The following is a 27,423-nucleotide window of genomic DNA, read 5'->3' as shown; positions in this document are numbered from 1 at the left end:
TGAAATGATGAGATTTGATTCAAAGTTCAAGTCATCTTTTCTTTATAGGAGTAATAAAGGCTAATTTGGCACAGTGCACAGCTTTTGGTTCAGTTTCTCTGACTGTGCTGAAGGCAAATGCTTAGTCAAGATGAATGATTCTTGTGGACGCAGTTCAGGCATGCATAGCGGTATTACTTATTAAAATGATGACTCCGTGTAAGTTACTGCCACTGTGTCATTTACATTGGAGGATTGCAATGACAATTTATTTGCCCAAGTGGCTGGTTTACAGTGTCTGCAGTCTCTGAGGTCTGCTACTTTATTTATCACGCTCAGGTTATAACTTTGCTCTCCAGGTTGTTACCCAGTGCCCTGATGAAATATTCCCCACTACACTACCAAACGATTAATGTAATCAAAACAAATAAACTGCTCATTCATCTCATTTATTTCTCTTTAATGTCAGTAAATTGGTAGGATCTTATGTTCCCCCACTGGCAGGTGGGTGCCCATATCATTTTTAGCATGTCTGGGATACCCTTTTCATTGCTGGAGAAGAGTGTTGCTGCAGCACCTAAGTACAGCATACCAGATCTGACCTAGCTGGCAGAAATTGCATTAAGAAGGGTTTAAGCACCTTGGGTTTCTATTTGAAACTTCCAGAAATGAAATAATATTGAAACACTGATGCGTCACACTTCTACCAGGATTCAGGCTTAGCATGTTCTGCATGTATGGAGATAACAGAGGCAGAACTAGCAAAACCTCGGATGCCAGGCGTCAGCTCACCAGCCCTCGCTCTCCCAGTTTTGCATCTTGAAGACAGGATGGAGGCAAGAGACACCCAGCTCCACTCTGCAGAAATTTGGAATTTGGTGCAAATAAAGACTGAAAACAAGTACAATCATGCTCCATCTAAAATATTCTTCCCCCAACCCCTCACCCAGATTGCAGGAAATCAAAGCAATTTAATAGCTGCATACCTGGGTTCAGCTTAGATAAACACAAAATATTGTGGATGCTGGTATCTGAAACAAAAATAGAAAAATGCTGGAAAATCTCAGCAGGTCTGATAGCGTCTGTGGAGAGAATTGGCGTCAGTGTTGAGTCTAGATGACACTTTGTCAGTGCTCTATTTTCAATGCTCTGATGAAGGGTCATCTAGGATCGAAGTATCGGCTCTATTCTGTCTCCACAAATGCTGTCAGACCTGCTGAGACTTTGCAGCAATTTTTTGTTTTGGCTTCAGTTTAGTTGGGTCTGACAAGGAAAGGACTGGGCTACATTTAATGGTGTAGGTCAAAGTCAATTTTCAAAATCGTTTCACCAATTGATTGGCTTTGATTTTTTTTTTATATATCTGAGGCTCCACACCAGTAGTTCCCAACCTTTTAATATGTCATGCCACACCTCTATACTCTAAAAACAAAAATTGAGACACACCTTTTATTTTCTTCATCTTCTTCACTTAATGGCAACTTATCCCTGTCCTCTCACCTGTTTTTTTTTAACCTCTCTCAATCTGTCTTGCTTCTTCCAAGGTTTTTGTGCTCTTTTTGAGTTTTTACTTTTTGTGCAAGTGTAGGGGACCTTTGGCTTTAGCTCCAAGTCCAGTTGGTCATGCATATGGGCCTGACAATGTAAAAAAATCTAAATTGCTCGTACGCGCATGCATTGATCGCTTTGAAGTTCATCAGGTCTTGGAGATGTCGACCAGAGAGCTGAAGATGATGGTTAGCTTTTGTTTAATTCCATAGATTTTTAATCATTTTGAATCTTTTTTCATGGCACACTTAAGGGGTCTTCACAGGGCTCCAGTGGGCCATGGCATAATGGTTAAAAACCACTGCTCTATATCAGATGGAAACTATACACAATTGTGGTACAGTTTGCTGCTTCCAGATAGAACCCAAGGAATATTTGGGAAGGGGGAAGCAGTAGTTCTAAAGCATCTAGAATAAGTGATAAAATGGGTTAGTACAATCAATACTGTCAGGATATTTTGAGATATTTCACCAGCTAACATCAAATCATTTTGGTTATAGCGAAGATCCAGTGGCTTAGAGCAAATTGTGAAGAGGCTCGAAAGTAGCTGGTGTTTGGTTGACAGCCCTTTACTCTATTAGTAGAAATAGTGCAGCTATATTTTCTCTCTCCACCTCCCAGGTTTCTTGGCAACGGCATGACAAGTCAGTACACTTCAAAAGCGCTCCATGGTTGTAGTGCTTTAGGATGTCTTGAGGCCGGACACCATATAAATACAAGTCTCTCTTTCATTTTCCTGTTTCCTTCACAGTCTGTTTTTTTTTCTTTTTCTCATTGTCTCCTATCTAACAGCACAGGTAAATAGGACTGTTATGTAGGTAATAGTGTACAACCTTGTTTTAAATTATGCTCGCTATGTAAGACATTGGTTATATGGAGCAAATCCTGATCTGTTCCAGACAGGAGAGAGTTATTTTTTCAGATTATTTTATTTTAGATTTCATACTTCTAGCAACTGCAGCACCTTTCATTGCCATCCAGAAACAGCAGAATTGGGCAGGGTGTAACACAGCCAGCCAACCCGATTCTGTTTATTTCCTACTGAGTGTCTGAGGTTTACATCCCATTCTGTCTGTGTTTTTTGCAATTAACCTTCACAAACAGAAACATGGAATGGGACCACTGGAAGCAAAGACCCATGTCTCCCTCAATAGCCCAGTAAGTGAGCCACTTAGGCTCCAGGGCCTCACATCATATCTAGCTTTTGCCTAGCTATCACTTCTCAGTTAAGGTAACAGTGAGAGTGTTACAACTGATTTTGGAGACTTTCGGTTAGGAAAATCAGCAGAACTTTTTTTCCTAATAGTGATCATTGTGAATGTTGAATGAAATAGGTTCTGCTTGGCTGTGATGGCTCTCAGGTAGCCTGCATAATCTTGGGACACGTATGTGAAGGATGGTTACTTGGGTGAAGTATGAAAGGGTGACACTGATGTCTTTGGCAAGGGTCAGCATCTTCAGGCGAGAAGAGAAGCAAACATGATAAATTGAAAAAGACAGAACTTGAAAACTAATTGATATCCATGCTACATAAGATCTGAGTAATGTACCTGTTTGCCACTTACCCAAGATAAGTCCACTGGCGACTCCGGGGATCCCCTGAAGTTCAGTGATATTATTTTTTTCAAAATATTCATCACATGTGGCATTGAGCAAACTAGATGTGCAGAAGAGCTCCCAAAGCTTGGTAGTCACAGTTTCATTGGCCACTGTCACCACTTTAGCACACACATCAAAATCGTGCCTCGACAATGTCCTGTTTCCCAGAATACAGACGCTGAAAACGGAGATAACATCTTGTTAACTGTGGACTAGGAAACACAAAGTGTCCCTGAAACAACCTCTGTCCCATACAGGCAAGATACTGTTACAGTAGGAACCCTTTGCAGATATTAATAATAACGTGCTGGAGATCCCCTGTGATGTTGTTCATGGTAAGAAGTAATAGTATAAGTTGTATCATTTACTGTGCAGTGCATATTCCACAAATAAGGTGGGCTAAACTTTAGATGGCTTGTTTAATTCATTTGAGTAAATATATGTTCATATTAAATTCTTGGCAGTTTGTTTTTTTGGTGAAGAAGGTTTGCAGAAAGGCAGGTTAGCTATGGATCTGAAGACAAAATGATTGCATCCTTTTATGCTATCACTTTTCACACATTTTAGCATATATACATGGGAATGGAGATGTACCCAGTAAATTGGGTAAATGTGCAGGTTAATGGTTGAATGCCCATTTATCAGGAATGAAAATCAAGCCTATTGTTAATGCTGCATAGCCAGTGATACAGATGCCTGGACTAATGGTGAAGGTTAAACTTAAACAATTACTAAATCTGGAACTGAAAGCTGGCCTCAATAATGCTTACCATGAAGCTACCGGATTTTGGTGCTGGATACAAAACTTTTCCCTGAAAAAAATACTGGACTACTAATCCAGAGACCCAGGTTAATGGCTGGGAATCAGAGTTTGAATCCGTCATGGCAGATTGTGAAACCTGAATTCAATAAAAATCTGGTTCATTTTAAGGGGGGGAAGCTACCATCTTTACCTGGTTTGGCCTACATTTGACCTCAGACCCACAGCAATGTAGTTGCCTGTTAAATGCCCTCTGAAATGACCTAGCAAGTCATTCAGTTCAAGGGCAAATAGGATGGGCAATAAACGCTGGCCCAGTCAGCAACCGCCACATCCCATGAATAAAAAACAGCTCCTGTTATTCATCCTGTATGAATGCTGTGAAGAACCAGGCCATTTGACTCAACTTATCTGTTTGAGTATTCATGCTCTACGTGAACTGCCTCCCACCCTATCAGCATATCCTTCTTGTCCTTTCACCCACATGCACTTACCTAGTTTTCCCTGAAACATAATTCTTAATTAATTCACACAATAGTAAGCCCACATTCTAAGTAACTTCCAGGTAAGGGAGTTTCCTTACTGGATATACTAGTGATTATTTTACATTCATGACTCCTTACCTCTGGTATTCTCCAACTTTACTGTGTCTCACTGATAAACGTACATCAATGAAGCTTATGATACGGTAGCTTTTATTTTAATCCAATTATAAATCATTTATTTTGCAATCTAAAACTTAAAATTGAAAATGAAAGCTTTTACCTTCCTGGTTTGCATTTTGGAAATACTTTAATCTAATTAGCTGTTTGCCTTGCTTGCTGACAGCATTGTTGCTGACATCTACGGATCCCCTTCATTTGGGAAAAGATTTAAACTGCAAATGGGGAAGAAAAATGAAAACTAAAGCTAGATTATTGTGGGCTGCTTTCAAGGTCAGTGGCAAGGAATGTTGCTTTGCTACTTATCACAAAAGCCAAATTGTCATTATGGAAAAACAGATCAGAACTTATTTGTGAAAATCTGAGAACAACAATGTTATGAAAGAATTGACAAAATTGATTAAGGCAAATTGTTCACCAGTGCAAATGGTTAAAATGCCAGTTAATAGGTTACATTTGTAAGAAATCTCACAACACCAGGTTAAAGTCCAACAGGTTTATTTGGTGGCACAAGCTACAAGCTTTTGGAGCACTGCTCCTTCATCAGGTGAGTGGGAGTTCTGTTCACAAACAGGGCATATGAAGACACAAACTCAATTTACAAAATAATGGTTGGAATGTGAGTCTTTACAAATAATCAAGTTTTAAAGGTACAGACAATGTGAGTAGAAAGAGTGTTAAGCACAGGTTAAAGAGATGTGCATTGTCTCCAACCAGGACAGTTAGTGAGATTTTGCAAGCCCAGGCAAGTCATGGGGATTACAGGCAGTATGACATGACCCCAAGATCCCTGTTGAGGCTGTTCTCATGTGTGTGGAACTTGGCTGTCAGTTTCTGCTCAGCGATTCTGAGTTGTCGTGTGTCGTGAAGGCCGCCTTGGAGAATACTTACCCAAGGATCAGAGGCTGAATGCCTGTGACTCCTGGCTTGTGCTACCAAATAAACCTGTTAGGTTACGTTAGTCATAGAGATATAGAATCCCTACAGTGCAAAAGGAGACTATTCAGTCCATCAAGTCTGCACTGACAACAATCTCACCCCAGGCCCTATCCCCACAACCCCACACATCTACCCAGCTAATCCCTCTAACCTACACATCCCGGGACACTAAGGAGCAATTTAGCACGGTCAATCAACCCAACCTGCACATTTTTGGACTGTGTAAGGAAGCCGGAGCACCCGGAGGAAACCCACGCAGACACAGAGAGAATGTGCAAACTCCACACAGACAGTGACCCAAGCCGGGAATTAAACGCAGGTCCCTGGAGCTGTGAGGCAACAGTGCTAAGTACTGTGCCATCATGCTACCCTGTTACGAATGAGGAAGGTATAAATCAGAGGTAGAATCAGAAGAATGTTTGTCATTAAAAAGATGGAGGAATTGTGAATTAAAGTTACCAGGAAAGAACTTGGCAGCATAAATGGTTTCATGAAACAATTAGTTTTAATTCTCAGAAGAAGGAATTGAGGAATAAAGCATTGAGTTGATTTTTCAAATAAAGATGGACTTGCCAATGCTGCTTTACTGTTTCTAATAATTCTTATATTCTAAAGTTTCTATTTTGGTGATTGGGATTCAGAGCATGGATACATTTTATGCTGTACTTTGATGAAATTATTGATTTCTAACAGAAAAATACACAATAGGCAATTTCATGGAACATCTCATAGTGCACTGATCTCTTTAATTTCGGTTTTCTGATGACTTGTTTACCCATTGAATTTAACAACTGCATGAAAAGTTGTCAACTGGAAAATCCAGGTGTCTCTGGTGTTCTTGAAGAGTGTGCTTTGTAATGAATGCATTCGACTGGGACTTTTCTCAATTTTTGCTGGCCTGAATCTAAATTGGAATAAGTTTTCTCCTTTCTTGATAAAAGATTCTTCAGAGTGGTCTTTATTAGGAAAGGTAGCTGAATAAAGTAATAACAGGTAAGTAAGGCTGGAAACTGAAAGCTCATAGCAGGTTAGTCAATGGCTAAAGGAGTTTAGATGGTACGTGAAATCTTTAATTTTGCTGTGATTTTCCAATATTTTCTACTTTAGGTTTATGACATTCACCATTTTTTATCTTTCACCTGTCCTCAGATGAGCTTAGTTGCCTGTTAACTCTGCAAGTGATGTGGCTGAGTGAATAAGCTTTGGTTTTGAATTAAAGTCATCCCAGTTTAACTTTATAAATGAGCTCAAGGCATATAACAGATATCATGATTGTTGCTCTAATACTAATACATATCGTATTGTCACCTTGTGGCATTGTACTTACGGGAAGTTTGGTGGTTCAATTGCAGATTTGATAACTCCAGCATAAATGGAAAGAATGGATAAGATGACACAGGCCAGGAACACCAGAGCAAATTTATTGACGTATTTGACTCCTACAAAGACTACAAGAGCCATACAGGTGAGGACACACGTTCCATACACACGCATGTTATTCAACATGGCTGCTGTCTCCTGACTGGCTTCCTCTGCTTTGAAAATGGCCATACTGGGCAAAATGTAGGTCTGTAAAAAGTACAGGGAATTATAGAATTTTTGTAGACAGTTACAGCCATCCTTGTTTCTAAATGTTTTCACCATTTAGAATCTTCCCGGCATCGTTAACAATCCTGACAATTATACAACTCATGTTATGCTACCCTCTCGTCAATCAATTCTGCAGTAGTCATAGGTATAATTAACCACAACATTCAGGTTAGAACTAAACACATAATGGGTGAATGGAAGATAATATGCCATTGTGATCATGATTCAGCAGCTGAACAATAGAATACTGTCTGTATTTCAAGCTAAAGATTTTTTATTTAGTTTGCAGATTGGAAGACATTAGAATAGGGGAAGACTTGCTCTTCAATTTAATTGATCATCACTCCAATGCTATTTACCTGCCTTACCTGCATATCACTTGACATCCCTGGCAAATTAAGATTTATCAATCTCTGTCTTGAAGGCTCCAATTTTCCTAATATCCATAGGTTCCTGGGGAAAGGATTTCAGATTTCTACTCCTCTTAGTGTAAAGCAAAAATATAGCATGTCGTGATTGATATGCTTCCTTATCCACCAGGAATCAAAAAGCTATTAAAATACAAATACTTCCGCTTTGCAAAGAATTCTCCTCTAGGTTACTTATGTAGTCAGTTTCTTAACTTTTTTTTTCTGGTCTGTAATTAGAATCATGGAATCCTTACAGTGCACAAAGAGGCCATTTGGCTCATTGAGTCTGCACCAACCACAATCCCATCCAGGCCCTATTCCCATAACCCCACATATTTACCCTACAAATCCTCCTGACACTAGGGTCAATTTAGCAGGGCCAATCAACCTAATCCGCACATCCTCAGAATGTGGGAGGAAACTGGAGCACCTGCAAGAAACTCACACAGATATGGGGAGAACGTGAAACTCCACACAGTGACCCAAGGCTAGAATTGAACCAGGTCCCTGGCACTGTGAGGCAGCAGTGCTACTGTGCCACCGTGCCGCCCTATTGATGCATGGCTTAGGGGTTTTCAATCTTGATCCTCTCTAGCAGAAAGGAGATTTTAAAGTTTGAGTGATTAATGCGTATTGTACACAAGTTATCCAATAGGAAATTCACTGGACCATATACTCCTTGAGGCCTTCATCCTGCAGCAAGCTCAACTGTAGCAGTTACATTTGAGCCACCACTTGAGCAAACCAAAGCGTATTACTGGGTGACAAATGCAATCTGCCAACCTTATGTCTGATGACTCCTTATTCCTTACTCATAATGAAGACCATACTGCCACTCAAAATATGATACAGCAGACCATCAGCAAGGTAAAATAACAATTTTGTGGTCTGAACCCTTGGCAGAGCAGTCACACAATCTGTTGTTGTCTGCTGCATGCTGCACAATCTCCTCATCATGAGGTGAGAATTCTTGCCACCAGCTATAAAATGATGAGAATAAAGGGGGGGGCGGGGAGGGGGCAAAGAAGAGGGCAGACAATTAAATACTGACCCTCTTTGCCTCAGCTGTATGTGAAGAACTTATTCTAGTGCAGTAATAGTACCTTCAAGCTCAATCTCACAGTTTCCAACAGTCCCACACCTCATTTTTCCTCTGTCACTGACCATCATCTTCAGCTTGGTCACAATGCAAAAATAAAATCAATACTCAATTTATAAATAAAATATTTCCATATTGTATAGTAAGTCAATCAATCATCCTTACACCTGCCCTCTGAGTGTCTTTGCCTCTCCAAGTGCTCCTAGGCAGTGCTCTGTACCCTAGTAGTGGTTGCATGCTGGTGCTGACTTCCGCTGAGGGAGTCTGCACATGGCTTTGCAAGATGCTCTCAAGCAGTTTTGGTCCTTGAAGTTCTGGAGATGAGAAGTGAGCTGGACCAAATCATATCCACTCAGCTCATGATGGCTTGGCAATGATTTAACTCTTACAGTTCATTGAACTAGCTTTTTGTGGAAGACCTGATTCCAACTGCAGCATCTCCATATGGACATGAGAGACACTCGATAGCAAGGACCCCTACAGGAGTCACAGTCATGGGAGCATGAATGCTGTCTTCCTGAGAGAGAAAAGCAGGTTTGTGCTCCGTGGAGACGTTGCCACCTCCCTGAAGCAGCGACTCAGTAATGTTATTAATTTGTTAGAGAACAGATTGCTAGCCAGCTTGACACCCTGCATCCTGTTTTGAACAACGCTGCCTAGCTACAACCATGATGGCAACAGTCTGAGCTTGCGTGATAGCACGTTGATCTTGCAAGACTCAGACTGCGTGGCTTCAAAAGGTGCTGCAGTGGACACTAGCCATGAGATGCTGCATCATGACTGCTCCACAAATGACCTGATGGATTTAGCTACTGCTTTCATTCTTGAAAAGATAGGCTGCAAATTCTGTGTAATGCCATGCACTAAGTTGATGTAGCATTTTTGGAAGGGTTGTCAATTTTCCTAACAAGCCTAATTGACCTTTGATTATCTATTTGAACATGGTGGGTTGGCTGCTGATGTTTGTACTTAGGGATTTGCTTGGGGGTGGCTGAGAAGATGACGCATTCCCTGTAAATTCCCATTTACACCATCTGCAGCTAGTAAATCAGAAGTTAACATAGGAAGAGGGAGAGGTGGGATATGAGAAGGAGTGAGGATTCCGTTATCCTTGATCATTTCAGCCCCATCAGTGGTCATGCCTCAGCAATGGGTGACTCAATAATGGCCAATACCACCTCCTCCATGTTTGTCCACCACCAGTTAGTCCTGCTGACTCCATTTGTCTTTTAAGAGACCAGGGAGTGTGTCTGTGGCTGAAATTTTTACACTTGTTCTCACCAGTCATCTTCCAGGATCTTCCAATCCCGCTGACAGCAACCCATCCACCCGGGGTTCTCGGGCAGAAGGGGATGTTGACAGCGACAGGACAGGAACATCCTGCTGTTGGCCAATAGTGAGCCACCTCCAATGCCATTAAACAGGCCATGGATTGGGGGAGTGGTGTGATGGTGAATCTTGCCCAGTGAATTATAATGTATATGGGTAATGTGACTGTCATGATTGAACAGTGTGTTCAAACTGTTAATGTGAGACTTGTAGCAGTACAAAACATGTGAAGGCGAGGTGGAGCACATGAATGCCTGGCATGAGTCCTGATTGTTAGATAAGTACGTGATGGGATTATGGTGCATTGAGTAGTGTCTGAAGCCAATAATTCAGCTGGTGAGACATGGCACATGAAGATGAATTCACTGACCTTGATGTGAAGTCATTGCACTACATCCAGGGTTTGGCACTAACTTCTTGACCCTGAACTCCATGGCTATTTGCTCCTACTGCCTTTTGAGAATTTGTCTGGAGAACCTCCAGCCTTACCCCTCCCAGTCTCACAGGTACAGGACATCTCTCCTCCTCTGCACCTCCTCCATTAAGACTTCCAATGCCACATTGGAAAAACTTGGAGACCATCTCATAAGGAGTGCCTTTCTTCTGACATTCCCAGGCCAGGTTCCATTCAGATTCAGTCACCTTTCTTTCACATCTTCATAAACCCACTGTTCCTGCTCAACTATCTTTGAAATATTATGAACAATGTTAGAATCAGAAAACTCCCAGCACCTGCTACACCGACAATGTATTCCCCCTTTAACAGGTGCAGGCCACGTATGATTTTGCTACCTTCCTTCAGGTGTCAAGCCAATCAACAATGTGGTTAATGCTGGACAGATAGATCAGCCCTAGCTATGTCAGAAGCAGACTTAAAGTCCCAACCCAGAGAACTGAAGCTCATACTTCAGGCTGACACTCTTTACAGTGCTGAGGGACTAATTCACTTTTGGAGGTGCTGTCCTTTGAATAACGTAGTAAATGGTGACCCTATCAGCCCTACTTGTAAAATAGATAATCTAATTATCACCTCATTGCTGATTGCGGGATCTTGCTTTATGCAAACTAGCTGCTGCATTTCCTACATTACAAAAGTGAGAATAATTTACAAATTTGCTCATTGGCTCAAAAGTATTTTGAGATATCTTGAGGTCATGAGGTGTACTACATAATGCAAATTCTTTCTTTCTTATTCCTTGCAGCTTCTGACACTTGCACTCACCAGGAGAATCTCAATGGTACCCAGGATATACATGGCTCCAGCAAAAGTTGTTCCCAGGTAGAAACAGAGGCCCACTGCACCCCCGAATTCTGGGCCAAGTGAGCGGGAGATCATGTAATAAGCACCGCCAGCTGTAGGAAACATAACAAACAAGATGCATAAGTCAGTCATACTTGTGTTTAGATAACATATTCAATGTATTTCTTTTCTTTTCAATTTATACACAGGTGGTGATAATGGATTTGTGCAATATGTCTCTGATAATAAACTCAGTAAAAATTTGAACCTGATCTTATGTTACGTTAGACATCTAAGATGGAATAATCCTCAGTTTCATCTGTGTTTGTTTCAAATTCAAACATATTGGGATAGTTTACTCAGTTTACCTGTGGGAAGGGCAAAGCAGAAGATTGTCTCTGTGTGCTAAATGTAATGAAATCCAAAATCCTTATATAAAGCATGGCTTTACTACTGACACATAATGAAAAAAAGGCCTTTGTTCCATGATGGTAAAATAATGCTAACATTAACACAAATGTATTCAGGCAACATGTTTCAGGTGAAGACTTTCTTTTACAACAATTATTTTGCAGTTATGTAACTCTTACAATGCCAACCTGAGCACAAATCAGGGCTGTCTCAGGCTCAGTATTTGCCACAAAACCAAGTTATACACTTTTACATTCAGATCATAGAATCCCTACAGTGCAGAAGGAGGCCATTCGACCCATCGGGTCTGCACCGACTCTCCGACAGATATTATTATATAAACAGTGAGAGCATCTAGGGTAGCATGGTGGCCTGGTGGTTAGCACTGCTGCCTCATGGTGCTGGGGACCCAGGTTCAATTCGAGTGTCTCTCATGTCCATATGGAGATGCTGCAGTTGGAATCAGGTCTTCCACAAAAATGGGTATAGAAGGATATTGACCAAACGTGGGCAATTGGAACTAGCTAAGTGGTTAAAAAGAAGGGTGGCATGGACAAGTTGGACTGAATGGCCTATTTCTATGCTGTAATCCTCTATGACTATGACTTCTGCGGAGAGAGAGTTAAATTGGCAGAATTCGCCCCCAAAAATTCAAAGTGTCATAACAGAGAGAATAATGGAGTGATCTGCATTGGTCTCTCAGACATGCTCCCCACTGCAATCCTCCAACACCCAATCACTTTTTTAGAGAGTTGAGAGTTTCCCACTGGTACTGGGGAAGCCCAAAACACAATGAGCCTGGCTTCAGAATGCTCGGGCGCCTCGATTTCGCAGTGCACTGGGAAACACTCATCCTCACCCCACATCGGACGCATATTCCCCACCCCCTGCCTAACACAGGTTGCGAACATCAGGGCCCTCCTGATGGGTCCCCCTGACATGATCCCCTCCATTAAGACCCCTGAGAATCAGGCTTAGACTCTTGTTAACACTGCGGTGAAGATCAATGGGGCACTTGAGGTACATTTAACCATGAAGGGAAATGAAGGTAAACACAGGTGGCTGGAGCATGACAGAAATCCATTGAGTTGTCAATGAATCTTTTTCATGGCATTGCACATTGAATTTATTGAAGATCAAAGGGTTCCTTTGGAATGGAAATGTTTTCAAACATTTCAGCTTGCTAGGGGTTCTCAGAAACTTCAAACCAAAGTCGTGTGCATACATTAGGGGCTGAGTGCACAGCTGTGCAGATTGGAACTCCCCTATAGGTGAAACCTGTCACTATCAGAGGACTTCAAGTGTGTCTGCTCACACCTGCAGCTTCTGACAAGGAGAAAGGGAAATCTCTGCTAGAGAATGGGGTGCTGCAATGTTTTAAAAACCTGTCGGGTGATCAGGGAGGAGGGCATGGATATTTTCACAGCTAACAGGCAGGAATGCAGATACAGGGCTGCCTTAAATCACATGCTGGGGGTAATCATCAGGTCTGCTGAGGCTGAAAAGGGCAATACATCCACGCCACCTTGTCCTGAGGGAGAGTGGTGAGGTCAACCATTGCCCCCAGCCTAAGCCCACCCAAATTCTAAGACTCATGAGGGAAACTTCTTCTGCAGCCTGGCTGCAGCAGTAGGGCAAATGGCCACTGGTCCTAGAGATGCCAAGGTAGGGTGTCAGTGCCAAGATGCCAGGGGCAGTGCACAGTTGGCACTGCCAAGGAGCTTGGCCTGAAGTGAGACTAAATGGGGTCTGAGGAGGAAAGGTGGCTGAGTGTGGGGTTTGACAGGGAAGAGGCTTGGAGGGGTTTGAAAGAGAAGGGGGGTGCTGAGTGGAAGGGTTGTCAGATCTGGTCATGCCCATACTTGCATGGTGTGTGTTGGGGGGGGGCTGGCGGGTGGACTTGGGGCAGATAAACAAGGATTTGGAGTGATGGGGGAAGGATGTCCCTCTTTTCCAAGGGATTAATGGTGTTCAGCTGGATCCTCAAGGTTCAACACACCATGTCCTTGCTTGTGGGTAGCAATTGCAAAGCCCGCCCAATGCTGTTCCCACTGGTGGGCTGGGTGAATGGTGGGAAATTAGTGAATTGGCTGTTAAACTCGTTAATGACATTCAAATTATTAAATTGTTCTCACTCTGGCCGAGACTTGATCAGGGCTGGCGGGCTGTGTCAGGTGAATCCCAAAAGCCATTATACCTGTTGGGAATCCCAATTTTTGGCCAATGCCTCATTCATCGGGACATCAGGATTCTAGCGGGCTTTCTAAAGAGGTTGGAGAATCACCCCCTATATGCTACGTTCCTCCAATAATTATTTTACTACGAATGTTTATTTTTGTGCAACATTTGGATAATTGATGACTTGCATCAACACACTTCACCTTAGAGATTACTTTTTTCGTCAACATTTGTTTTGATTCAGCATGCTCAATCCAAAATCTTTCTTCAATAACACTTTTTGTACAAAACATTACAAAGAATGATTCTCCACTGTAATATTCAATGGGGAAATTATCTTGTATAGAATTCCTTAAAATATTTGACAAATAGAATCTTATGCACACTGCTTCCATGGGAGTCAATACTTCTGTAGCTAAATTACTTTTAACAACCCTTTTTATCTCTTTGCTTTGCTGGGCCATTTCCTGTTTTCAGTGATCAAAAAATTATGAAATTAACTGCACTTCAATATCCATCAGAAAGATTAGCATGAGTAGCATCACTAAAAATGACTGATTTCACATTCTTCAGGTCACCCAAGTATAGAAATTTAAGTATGCAATTCAGGAATGTTTTTGTGTGTTATCCATAAAATGTCCTTGCCTTAGAGTATTTAATTCCAATCTTGTCTAAAAGTGCATGAACAATTCAACAAACCAATCAAGCTCCAAAACTAATCTTTCTCTTCTTTAGTGGTTAGCACTGCTGCCTTACAGTGCCAGGGACCCAGGTTCAATTCCGGCATTGGGTCACTGTCTGCACGTTCTCCTCATGTCTGTGTGGGTTTCCTCCAGGAGCTCCAGTTTCCTCCCAGAGTCCAAAGATATGCAGGTTAGGTTGATTGGCCATGCAAAATTGACCCTTAGGGCAAAACTTTATGAGATTATAATGGCTTCAACAAGGCATTTGAGGTTGGCCTGCTTGAATATGAACTCCCCATTTCAGTGCTCCTGGCGAGGCATGCCATCTACAGATCCAGGCAGTGGGCGATCAAGGGAGTTATCCAACCCCTCTACTGTGGCTATATTCGCGGCCGGGTGTCCCTGAAAGGGAGCATGCGATATCCAAGGGCAGCGTTGATGCCTTCCATGCCCGCTGGGCACCAGAGGGACGGGGATGTAATATTTTAATCACATTTTAATTTGATGTTTTCAGTTTCCTTTCTGCTTTGATTTTTGTTTCAGGTGGTTCCCCTCCTTCTAGGGAGTTGTCCCTTTTGAGTTGTCCCTGAGTTAATTTGATTTCATTTATTTGGTTGGAACACTAAAAAAGTTCCCCAGTATTTGTTCCTGAGGGATGTTGTAGACTGCACTCTGTAAAGCATTGCAGGATCTTGTAAATAGAGAATTCCAGTGAAGGGACCTTCACTTCTGAGGACTTATTACAGAGGTCTTTTCTTAGTGTTGGATGGGCATGAAACTGGAAGAGTTCCAGATCTGTTTTTTTGGGTGTGTTTTTGGGCCCAATCTTGTGAAGATACTCAAACGTTTCTGGCAAGAGAGGCTGTGGGCAGGACTTAACGTGCCCGACAGCCTATGGATGGAGGTAGTGTGCATGATCAACCTCTGATGTTGCACATGCTCATTAGCAGTAGCAGGGGTCTGGCAGACTGAGAGAGAGCTGTCAGGTCCTTGTTACTGCAGGCAACCTCAATCACTCCCCCCCTTGGCAATTGCAGGGGCTCACAGCCGAGATGCAGCCCCCGCTGAAGCCCCCCGGCCACACAGATCGAGCATGCAGATCCCTCTCTCCCATCACCGACCACGTGCAGAGTGGCAGGGCCCCCCTCTCCTCATGAGTCCTCCAACCAATAGGCCTCACCCCCTTGGCACTGCCCTACAAGCCCCAACCCAACCCAGTGGGGACTTTGCCCCCATTGACCCTGCCCCTGGTCCTGCTTGCCATTATCCCTGGCCCCATCCCCATTCATCCTTCTCCCCCATTGGTCCAGTGGGCATTATACAGGTGCCAGGTTGGCATTGCCAATTCTGGCATTGTTCAAAGGGCACCTCCGGCCTGCCTCTTGGCCTCCCGGCCAGGGGAGGGGGGTGGTAAATGGCCCCCTGTTCCACTGGACAGGCCAACAGGACTGTTCCCCGTTCATGGGGAGCAGGAGTTTTCCTTGCAAGGGAGAACCTCTCCTAGCAAGGGCATAAAGGCAAGTGACCTCAGGTGATTGAGCTAAACACATTAAAGCGAGCATTAAAATAAATTTCAATAAATTAACCAGCCTGTCACCCATTTCCAGCGACAGGCTGACTATGCCGGAAATCCAGCTGCAGTAAAATCCCTTTGATCATGAACACTGGCACCATTTACGCCAGATGCTTTATGCCCGATGGGGTTACAGGGGTAGGGTTTGGGTGGGATTGTTGTCAGTGCAGGCTTGATGAGCTGAATGACCTCCTTCTGCACTGTAGTGATTCTATGAGAAATCATTTTTTGTGATGACTTAGCACGATTAACCAGGATGAGAATTACACTACCGAAATAAAATTGCTGATTTAAAGTTTTTCTAGATCTATTCTGCTTAAAATCTAAACCGATATATCTAAAATCCCAGCAGCAGGACTGCCAAGCTGAAATTTTTCTGTAACCCTATTAATAACACTTTTCTGTAGTCGAACCCCACAAGAAATCATCAACGTGCATCATGAAGATACTCAAAAGTTTCACTTTGTGACAGGGATAGAATATTGAAAGATTTGCTTTTAGTTGAACACATCTTTATTTCCAGCAAAACAGCTCTTACCAAAAAATACCACACCTCAAAGCATCATTCAGGTCATAGATCACATTGTTTGAATTCCAGAGTTTCTTTTCTGCATCACTTTCTTCTTTAGGTGGTTTCAGAAACCTTCACTCTGAAAGGCACATCCTGCAGAGAAGTGGCTTTCATGTCAATTGATCTACACTCCCATAATTATGTGGCCAAAAGTGCTAAAAGATTTTCAGAATTACTTTTCCTTCTGTGGGACAGTCCATTCTAGATTCGCTTCAAATCTCCAAGCAACTAGCTTCATTTTAGTCCCTTAAATACTTTCAGTAGAAAACATCCAGTACATATCTATTTATGTAATAAAGCTGGCTGTTATCAGTCTGGCACGGAATAAACTCTGCACTCTTTCTACCTATCTAACTTTTTTTATTTTGCCTCTCTATTTATTTTATGTTCTAGTTTGCTGGCAGCCACCGAAACTTCACAATAAAGAGGACTTCTGCTTCTACTCTTACCTTGAGCCTACTCTGCAGCCCTCATTTCCAAATTTGGTTGCCGCCTTTACTTACACTTCAATGTGTTACAGGTCCGATACTGTTAAGATCTCTCTTTTGTGCGGTTGTAGATTGTTTTCTAACACAAGTTATTCTCAGACCCGCTATTAGAATTCACTGCACTCTCACCTTCCGCTCTTTCGCCATTCTGCCAATCCATGGACCTTACTTCTTAGTCTCATTCTGGGGATATTCAACCAATGTCTACATTTGCCAGTAGCTTTTGCCACACGTACCAGAGTTAAATCTCTCTGTTCACTGCACTCCTCTGGAATATATGTCACACAATACCCTATTATAAACTGGTTTGATCTGTTAACTCTACCTGCACATCATGATCACTCTCCTTACCACCACACAACCTTGGTCTACCTCATTCTGTTCCTCAACACCATGATGACAAAAAACCTGAATATCTGGAGTATAGGGTGCCTCATCACCTTTGATCATCTGCTCCTAGCCTTCAATATTGTAATAAATACCAACTAACAGCGAAAAATGAACCTTAACAGTTTGATTGGTTTGTTGGATAACCCCCGGTCTGACCATCACTGAGGTCTTTCCATTCCTCATGGTCCTCTCTTTTGTAACACATCAAGTCTCAGAGTCAAAGATTATCTTGACTGATCTTGTACAGCACCTTGGACGTCTCTGAATTTTTTTCTGACACTGCAGCCCTTCTCCCCGTAAACAAAACACTCAAACGTGCAGAAAAGTGGAACAAATTGTGATACATTCTAGAATAGGAGGACTATCGTCCAGCACAGAAGGCAATATAGCATTTCTCCCATAGAACAGTTGATAAGAATTAGACCCTCTAATCATCTGAAGTATATTCTTTGCGAGACCTACCCATGCCAATTCAGTTGTCAATTTTCAGTTTGATTGATCAGTTATGATTTTATGCAGCATTTCATTAATCACTACGACTCCTTCCACAGAGTGCGTTGCTGAATGGATCTTCAGCTGCATTATTCATGATTGTAATGTTCATGCTTTCACACATGTCTTCAAAATCATTATTATTCCTCCACTATCAGTCAAGAACTTAGCTGATGCTCAAATGTAACAAAATCTGGACAATATCCAGGCTTGGACTAACAAGTGGCAAGTAACATTCTTGCCACACAAATGCCAGGCAATGACCATCACTAATAAGAAACACTCTAACCACCACCCATTGACATTCAATGCTGCAACCATCACTAAAACCCCCACTGTCGACATCCTTGGGGTTACCATTGACCAGAAACTCAACTGGAACACTACATAAATACAGTGGCTTCAAGAATAGGTCAGAAGCTAAGAATACTGCAGTGAGTAACTCACCCCCTGACTCCCCAGAGTCTATCCACCATCTACAAGGCATAAGTCAGGAGTGTGATGGAATACTCCCCACTTGTCTGGATGGGTGCAACTCCAACAACACTCAAGAAGCTTGACATCATCCAAGACAAAGCAGCCTGCTTGATTGGTACCACACCTACAAACATTCAATCCCTCTACCACTGATACTCAGTAGCAGCAGTGTGTACTATCTACAAGATGCACTGCAGCAATTCACCAAAGATCCTTAGACAGCACCTTCCAAACCCATGACTACTTCCATTTAGAAGGACGAGGGTGGCAAATACATGGGAACACCAGCAAGTTCTCCTCCAAGCCACTCACCATCCTGACTTGGAAATATATCGCCGTTCCTTCACAGTCACTAGGTCAAAATCTTGGAATTCCCTCCCTCATGGCATTGTGGGTCAACCCACAGAACATGGACTGCAGTGATTCAAGAAGGCAACTCACCACAACCTTCTCAAGGGCAACTAGGGATGGGCAATAAATGCTGGCCAGCCAGTGACACCCTTGTCCCACGAATGAATGAAAAACAAAGTTGGGCCAAAGACATTTCTCCATGATTTTTGTCTTTTGTCCCTGCTATGTATAATTGTAGAAAGACAAAATAATTTCTTTAAAGAATGAAAATATTTCTGTCTCTCCCTCGTACTATTAATTCCATGGCAACTATCTCAATGTCATATGCCATTGAAAGATTTACACTAGAACCTGGTGATGTCTTCACACTTTATACTAGTCTCTTTGACAAGTCACACATACTTTTTAATCAATCATGAGAGCATCTTTTAGCAGGATTTTTAATCTTTGTCGAGAAGGGTGAACAAATTGCTTTTGCAGCTTTTTTCTCTTCGATTCTTATCACCTGATGTCACTAATACTTCTCTAACATTCTGATGAGAAATGTCAAGTACTATCAGGGGAATGTAATAATGCCCTGATAGATTAAACTGCAGATCTACTGATTTTTCCAAATTGCCAAAAAAAATGCCTTATCATGTTCCATGTCCAGTTTCATTTGTGCCTTTTTTATGGAAGAATTACTCATCAGCAAAGTTATGTCACTAGGGACTACATGAGTATTGATCAAGTGACTTACACCAACTATTTTGTATGGAACCAGAGCTCTTTTCAGTAACCTCAATGGTTGTTAATACCACACTTAAAGCAAGTACAACTTTCACACTCCTCAACCTAGCAATGATCCTCTCCACTAAAGTGAAACTAGGCAACATTTTAACCAATCTATTCCACATACTGCTGAGGTGTAACCATTATCTAATGCAACACAGTTGAACGAGTCTGCAACTGACACAATCATTACTGAACCAAATCATCTTGAGACTAGTGCAATTCCTTCTGGCTAATCATTAACATCTTCTTCAGCTTCAAAACCAGTATCTTGTGCCACTTTGAAGACCCTATTTTTCTGCCTTGTGCAGTTGAAGACATAATTATATTTTTACTTGTACCTAAACACTTGATTACTATTCCCCAACCACTCTTGGGATTCATTAGCCTATTTTTGCTGTTCCAATCTTGTTATTTGCTGTCTTTTCCAGGCATACTAAAGATGCTTTCATCCCTATTCAGCCTCTCTGTATCTCTTGCATTGCACTGAGACCTGTAACCACAATGTGGCAATCCTTGCACTCTCAATTCTTTGTGATGCCTCAAAAAGTGTTACTCCTTCCACCAAGGAGCCAGAAGCAATTGCTTCCCCATGAATTTTGTTAAAGCAGCACACATCTGATTAAAGAGGGCATCTCTCTCTCTTTCTGAGAATCAAGCTCCGGCTGGAACCAGCAGCCTGCCTCTTTTACCAAGCGAATCAGAGGATGCTGCTGCCAGAAGTGCAGAATGGAACATGTGGGAGAAGAAAATGTTGCCAAAGAGGCTGAATATACGTAACTTTTCCACTGAAAATACTGGCAAAATTTTCCCTGGTTTTCTCCCCGGGACTAACACTTTGAAAAAATAATAATATCCTGCCCTCTAGACTAGAAAGAAATGTTACCTTCTATGAACCTACTTGCTTTCGGTACAGTCTTCACCTCACTCATGCTTAGGCGCAAGTGATGCAGAATTGAAAGGGCATGGCAGATAAGACTTAGCCATTCACTACCAGATCTGCTTGGACCAAATTAAGAACTATTGGTGGCTCCTGATCTGACAAAACTGCTCACTATTCCAGGATCATCCAGGAAAGAAAAAATAATTCCTGGTTTCTTTCCTCTACCCTTCTCCCCTCTCTCCTACACAAGCACCTCCAATGCAAGTGTTTTGTCACTAATTTGAGGATCATCCAATCAGTCATTTCTTCCGTTTCCCTCCCTCCACTAGCCTAGCAGGCCAAACCTCTTCTAAAGTTTCTCTCTGCCCTAGTCTGCAATTTATCTTTGTCTAATTTTTCTCCTATCCATCTTCATATCTTGTCTGAGTTGATCTGGTCATGAAACTGTTTTATATTTAATTGGTTGTAGATTGCATTAAGAGCTGATCATATGATGTGATGGTGATGTCATGGGGGTATTTTACAGGGTCCTCTTTTAGTTTCAGTTTCTTTGTTTGTTTTAATGTTTTTCATATTTAATTATTAGTATCACAAGTAGGGTTACATCAACACTGCAATGAAGTAACTGTGAAAATCCCTATGAAAATTCTATTCTGTACAAGCAAAACACTCCTGGAGTAAATCTGTTGTTAGTTTGAATTTACATATGCAAATCAGATCTTTTCTTTTTGTTAAAAACCACAACCTCAAACAGAGTTAGGAAATTATAAAAAAAAACTTTGAAGACCCTATTTTTCTGCCTTGTGCAGTTGAAGACATAATTATATTTTTACCTGTACCTATACACTTGATTACTATTCCCCAGCCACTCTTGGGATTCATTAGCCTATTTTTGCTGTTCCAATCTTATTATTTGCTGTCTTTTCCAGGCATACTAAAGATGCTTTCACCCCTATTCAGTCTCTCTGTAACTCTTGCATTGCACTGAGACCTGTAACCACAATGTGGCAATCCTTGCACTCTCAATTCTTTGTGATGCCTCAAAAAGTGTTACTCCTTCCACCAAGGAGCCAGAAGCAATTGCTTCCCCATGAATTTTATTAAAGCAGCACACATCTGATTAAAGAGGGCATCTCTCTCTCTCTCTGAGAACCAAACTCCAGCTGGAACCAGCAGCCTGCCTCTTTTACCAAGCGAATCAGAGGAGGCTGCTGCCAAGAGTGCAGAATGGAACATGTAGGAAAAGAAAATGTTGTCAAAAAGGCTGAATATACATGACTTTTCCACTGAAGACACTGGCAAGATTTTCCCTGGTTTTCTCCCTGGGACTAACACTTTGAAAAAAAATAATATTCCACCCTCTAGCACAATCTAGCACTTTATTTGCTAACACTGAACCAGAGATCTCTAACTAAATTTCTGCAATCTTTTATACAGTCTTTTAATGCTGAAAAAGAGACATGCTGCCAAAGCTTTTCATCTTGCATTCATCAGGACAGTTGCAAGACTGCCAGATTGCAAAGGAATCAATGATGAATACTGAAAAAGAAAAGATGTGTTGATTGGTTGGCAAGTTGGCTGTGATTGGTTCAGACTTTGCCATGGCAAATCAGGGCACTATTGTCCACTATATTTATGTTTTTCCAAAAAAAAGATGTAATGTCTGGATATATTCTTTTTGCCTGCAGGGGACAGGTCGCAATATTCTAGCAAGCATAAGTGAGCAACATTGTGAGCCCCACTGATAATTGTGAATTGGTTGTTTTAGCATAATATAAAACCTATCAGTCATTGAGACCTACAACCCTCAGACCAGACATCACATTGGTACAGAAATTCATACATCACATTACTCATTTGTGTGGTAGGTAGAACTCCTTTTTTGTTTGACGCAGTGTCCTGTTAGTGGAAAACACCATTTGTGTTGCCGCTGCATAGTAACATAATAGAATAACTAACATCACCTGCTGCTTAAATTTTTGAGATGCTTTACCCTTCCAGGGTAACTTCAGGTCAATTCGGCACTTTTCAGGTCTGAATGTGATTGCCTTAGGCCAATTCATGAGTATGCGTGATATACAGTGAGCAATGATCTGATCAAGGTTGCAATGACCTTGCTGGATAGTTTTGATATGCCCTAATTTGAAATAATGTGCCCCAATCTGATCATTGCTCACTTTGTATCATGCATATTCTCAAATGGATCTAAAGCCATCACATCACTAAAAATAAAAAACATTTCTAATTAGGGTTAAGCTGTTTAGTGACATTTGCGCAGTTACTCCTAGAAGACTGCTTCAGACCCTCAATCTTTGAAATCAATTTTGGTAATCATGATTAATCCAAAAATAAAACTCCAAGTAAACCTGATACAACAGCCACAGCATGCCTTAAAACCTAGCAGTTCACACCATTTTATTAAACACTCCGTGGGGCTCTGGATAAAGGAAGTCGAATTAGTCTGGCAAGGAGAACTTACCTCTGGTTAGTGTTAAGACACACTGTTCAGATAATATAGAAGAAGTGCTAGCTTCCAATTCGTCCCCTAGTGAGAAGTAACTGACCTTGAAAACTGCGGAAACCTGTCACTGGTTACAGGATAAAAAAAAAACACTCCAGTCCCTAGCCATACTGCTCAGTTCCAGGAGGTAAGCTTGCACTTTTCAAATAATTCAGAAAAAAGTGACTGCACTCATTAGTCTTTGGAATTACCTTCTTTTGAAACAGTCAGCCAAGCAGGAAAAGCTCAGTATGATGGGAAGGTTTTTCAGGATGAACAACTGTTCTATTCAACCTTTAACTCAATGCATGTTGCTCTCATTCCTCTGAATTCACTGCCCTCTTATCTTTAATTTTTTCCCAGCACATGAACTCTCCCAACTCCTATTCATGACCACCTACTCCACCTTACTATCTCCATACGGTTCTGCTATTCCCATTGTATCAAACACTATATTGTATCACTCTCCATCTACATCCTTCTTCCACACCCCAATCTACTCTCAGTATCCCAATTTGTCTACAACTCCACATTCAAAATCCCAACTTTGGCCTTCCATTCATAGTTTTACAGCTAATGATTTGTTCAGGCCTACCCTCATTTTGACCTTTGTTGTTCTTGACTAGAAAGACATGTTACCTTCTATGAACCTGCTTGTTCTCTGGTACAGTCTTCACCTCACTCATGCTTAGGTGCAAGTGATGCAGAATTGAAAGGGCATGGCAGATAAGACTTAGCCATTCACTACCAGATCTGCTTGGACCAAATTAAGAACTATTGGTGGCTCCTGATCTGACAAAACTGCTCACTATTCCAGGATCATCCAGGAAAGAAAAAAAAATTCTTGGTTTCTTTCCTCTACCCTTCTCCCCTCTCTCCTACACAAGCATTTTCAATGCAAGTGTTTTGTCACTAAGTTGAGGATCATCCAATCAGTCATTTCTTCCATTTCCTTCCCTCCACTAGCCTAGCAGGCCAAACCGCTTCTAAAGTTTCTCCCTGCCCTAGTCTGAACTTCATCTTTCCCTAATTTTTCTCTTATCCACTTCATACCTCATGAGCTTATCTGGTCATGAAACTGTTTTATATTTAATTGCAGATTGCCTTAAGAGCTGATCATATGATGTGATGGTGATGTCATGGGGGTATTTTATGGGGTCCTCTTTTAGTTTCAGTTTCTTTGATTGTTTTAATGTTTTTCATGTTTAATTATTAGTATCACAAGTAGGCTTACATCAACACTGCAATGAAGTAACTGTGAAAATCCCTATGAAAGTTCTACTCTGTACAAGCAAAACACTCCTGGAATAAATCTATTGTTAGTTTGAATTTACGTGTGCAAGTCAGAACTTTTCTTTTTGTTAAAACCCACAACCCCAAACAGGGTTTGGAAATTATGAAAAGAAAACTTCCAATAAATCTATTGAGAAAATACCCTATGCAGAAGAAAACAGCATTGTGGATCTTCACACTCTGAATATTAGAGGTCTGGGGAGAAGCAACAACAGGATTAAAGTTTGAAGTGTCAGAACAAAGACCAATAAGAAAAAATGTTTTGTGTGGTTTTAAAAGAGGGAGTTTTCTGATCAGAGAAGGATGAGATTCCAGGCAGTATCTGGCATATTTAAAAAGAGTGGATGTTTTGCCAATGGCCAGGGGTCATTTGGAAAAAGAATACATCAAGTCAACGGTTCCCAGGATAACAAGGGGAGTACTGGAAAGGTAGTAAAAAAAATACTGAGCAGTCGTGAGTTGCCAGCGCCTGCAAGAAAAATGGCGGGTAAATTCCTAACGCTCAGCCCCCTCCCACTCCACTCCATTGCTCCCACCTCGCCCTACTACAATGTGTGTGCCAACTACAACATGCAATGTGTGCACCATCTAAAAGATGTACTGCAGACACACACCAAGGCTCCTTGGATGGAACCTCCCAAACCCATGACTTCTACCATCTCGGACAGGGTGTCAGACACACAGGAATATCACAACTGTTAATTCCCCTCGAAGCCAGTCAGCATTTTGAGTTGGAAATATATTGGTGTTTCTTCATTATTGCTCTGTACAGATCCTGGAACTCCCTCCTTAACAGCAATGTGGGTGTTCCTACTTCATTTGGCCTACTGGGCTCATGAAGGCAGCTCACTACGATCTTCTTAAGGATAATGAAGTGCAGTAAATGCCAGCCTAGCCAGTGAGGGCCACATCCTTGAATTAAAAAAAATGAAAACCACACAGAGGAATTCACAGCTGATAACCTGTAATTAAATGTTTAACAAGACCCGATGATTAATTATCAGGAACAATTTTATCATTTGCTAAAATTGGCAGGCACTCCAGTGACTGGCACTCCTCGGATAAGATGGAGAGCTCTGGAACACAAGGAACCAGCAGCCTATGGATAAATGGCAAACTGTAATTTATCAAAATGAACATGCAGAGAGTAGCATTAAACCCCCCAGATTTTATCTTATTTATTCAGCACTAGTCAGTCTCTATACGCTTTCAGAATTAATATGCGGTAGTGGGCATTGTTGTTTTGCAGACACCAGGGAAATGTGCCAGGATGTGTCCTATTTCCATGCTGCAACACCACTTTCTTCTGACCTAGATAAGCAGCTTTCCCCCAGCAATCAAAACCACAGCCAGTTTGACCTTGTTCTTTTTTCCAGAAAGCTTATTATTTTCAAATGAAAAACCATCCATTCGAAGACTGAACATTATATTTTCTTGTACGCTGGCACAACTCATGTTAGTTTAGATTAATCATGCTCTGTCCTATTATTTATCCTGTATTTCCTCATCACTGCAAACACTTACACATTGACATGATTTACAAGAAAATAATTGTAATAGAAAAGGTAGAGATTAGAACTAGGTACTCAAATGGGTTAGAAAGAAATTTGTCCAACTGTGGCACATTGGCTACAATGAATGTCTCCTCTTTGCCAACAGTGCTGGGTTAAATTCATTAAGTGAGCTGAATGCAGTTGCTAATGGATGCATCAAATTACCCATCATTTGGTATTAAAGAGCACTATATTCTCACTCAGAGAAAGTGTTTCTATGTGAATTGTGGTAAGGACCAGACTGTGGCCTCAGGCAGTGCTTCCTGAGATTGGTGCTAATGCACGCTATTGTTGTAAAGGTGAGGGAGTTCCATTTATAACCATGTTGAACCATTATTTGAACAGTGTAAATTGAAAGGGGTGGATAATCAGTGACACCTCGGTGTTCTTGTGCATCAGTTGCTCAAAGCTGTAAAGAAGGCAAAATATATATTGGTATTTTGGTCTTCATAGCAAGAGGATTTGAGTATAGGAATAGGGATGCTTTACTGCAATTGCATAGACTGTTTGTGAGACCACACTTGGACTACTGTGTGACGTTTGGTGTCCTTATCTGATTGACCTTATCTGATTAAGGATGTCCTTGCTATAGAAGGAATACAGTGAAAGTTTACAAGGCTGATCCCTGGAAATGGCAGGTCTGTCATACGAGGAGAGATTAATTGGCTAGGATTATATTCATTGGAGTTAGGAGAGAAAGAGCATCTCATAGAAACTTGTAAAATTCTCACAGGATTAGACAGAGTAGATTCGGAAAGAATGTTCCCGATGATGCAGGTCATAGTTGGAGGATAAGGGGTAAACCTTTTACAACTGAGGCGAGAAGAGATTTCTTCATCCAGAGACTGATGCATCTGTAGAATTAACTACCATAGGGATTGGTTTAGGCCAAAACATTGTGTGATTTCGATTAAGTGATATGGGAAGAAGGGAGGATCGGGATATTGAATTTGAACAAAAGGAACATGTTGAATGGCCTACTCCTGCTTCTAGTTTCTATTTTTCCATGTTTCAATATTTCTATGAACTGAAGTGTAGTCTACCAATGCATCAATTTTAAAATTCACATCCTCTTTCAAATCCATTTGTGGCCTCACCCCTCCTTATCTCGGTAACCTTCTTCAACCCTAAAATCCTGGGAGAATTCTGTTTTTCTCCAACTCTGTAACCCATTCATTTCCTCAGTTACATATGCCCCAACTTCTGGAATTCCTTTCCAAAACCTCTCTACCTCATCCACCCTCCTCTCCTTTAAGACACTATTTCAAACCAGCTTATTTGACCAAGTGTTTGGTCACGTGTTCAAATATCTCTTTCTTTGACTTGGTGCCAACGTCTGTCAGATTATGCCACTGTGAAGTGCTTAAGATGCTTTATTCTGCTAAAAGTTCAAGTCTTTGTTGTGTCCATGGGATAGAATATAGCCCTGTAGCAAACAGTGACATCGCTGATTTGGTTTAAAGAATGGAAATGAAGGCGGTTGGTTCCATCCGATCTTTGGCACATGCCTCATTATTACAGGACAGAAAAGGGCTGGCTTTAAAATATGAAAAAAAACCATTCTAAATGAATTTCAGACATATTTCGAAAGATGATTGAAATCACACTTTTGTTTTTGGAAACTTTTATCATAATGAATAGCATTTCCTCAAAT

At 41.4% G+C, this 27,423-nt stretch overlaps 1 protein-coding gene across 3 annotated transcripts in view; it reads right to left on the bottom strand.

Annotated features, from left to right (window-relative positions):
- Positions 1 to 27,423, bottom strand: part of LOC145353988 (solute carrier family 12 member 5-like) — a 1,060,877-nt gene that overhangs the window by 122,014 nt on the left and 911,440 nt on the right. For all 3 annotated transcript variants that reach the window (XM_080205049.1, XM_080205050.1, XM_080205051.1), the window contains exons 6-8: positions 11,138 to 11,268; positions 6,815 to 7,056; positions 3,093 to 3,304 (exon numbers count right to left, since the gene is read on the bottom strand). In XM_080205049.1, the coding sequence (XP_080061175.1) occupies positions 3,093 to 3,304; positions 6,815 to 7,056; positions 11,138 to 11,268 (585 nt within the window). The remainder of the gene's footprint in view (positions 1 to 3,092; positions 3,305 to 6,814; positions 7,057 to 11,137; positions 11,269 to 27,423) is intronic.

The sequence above is a fragment of the Carcharhinus amblyrhynchos genome, chromosome 16, assembly GCF_965287045.1.
Source record: "Carcharhinus amblyrhynchos chromosome 16, sCarAmb.v2.hapA, whole genome shotgun sequence".
In the NCBI taxonomy this organism is placed as follows: Eukaryota; Metazoa; Chordata; class Chondrichthyes; order Carcharhiniformes; family Carcharhinidae; genus Carcharhinus; species Carcharhinus amblyrhynchos.
This window is presented reverse-complemented; position numbering and strand designations above follow the sequence as displayed.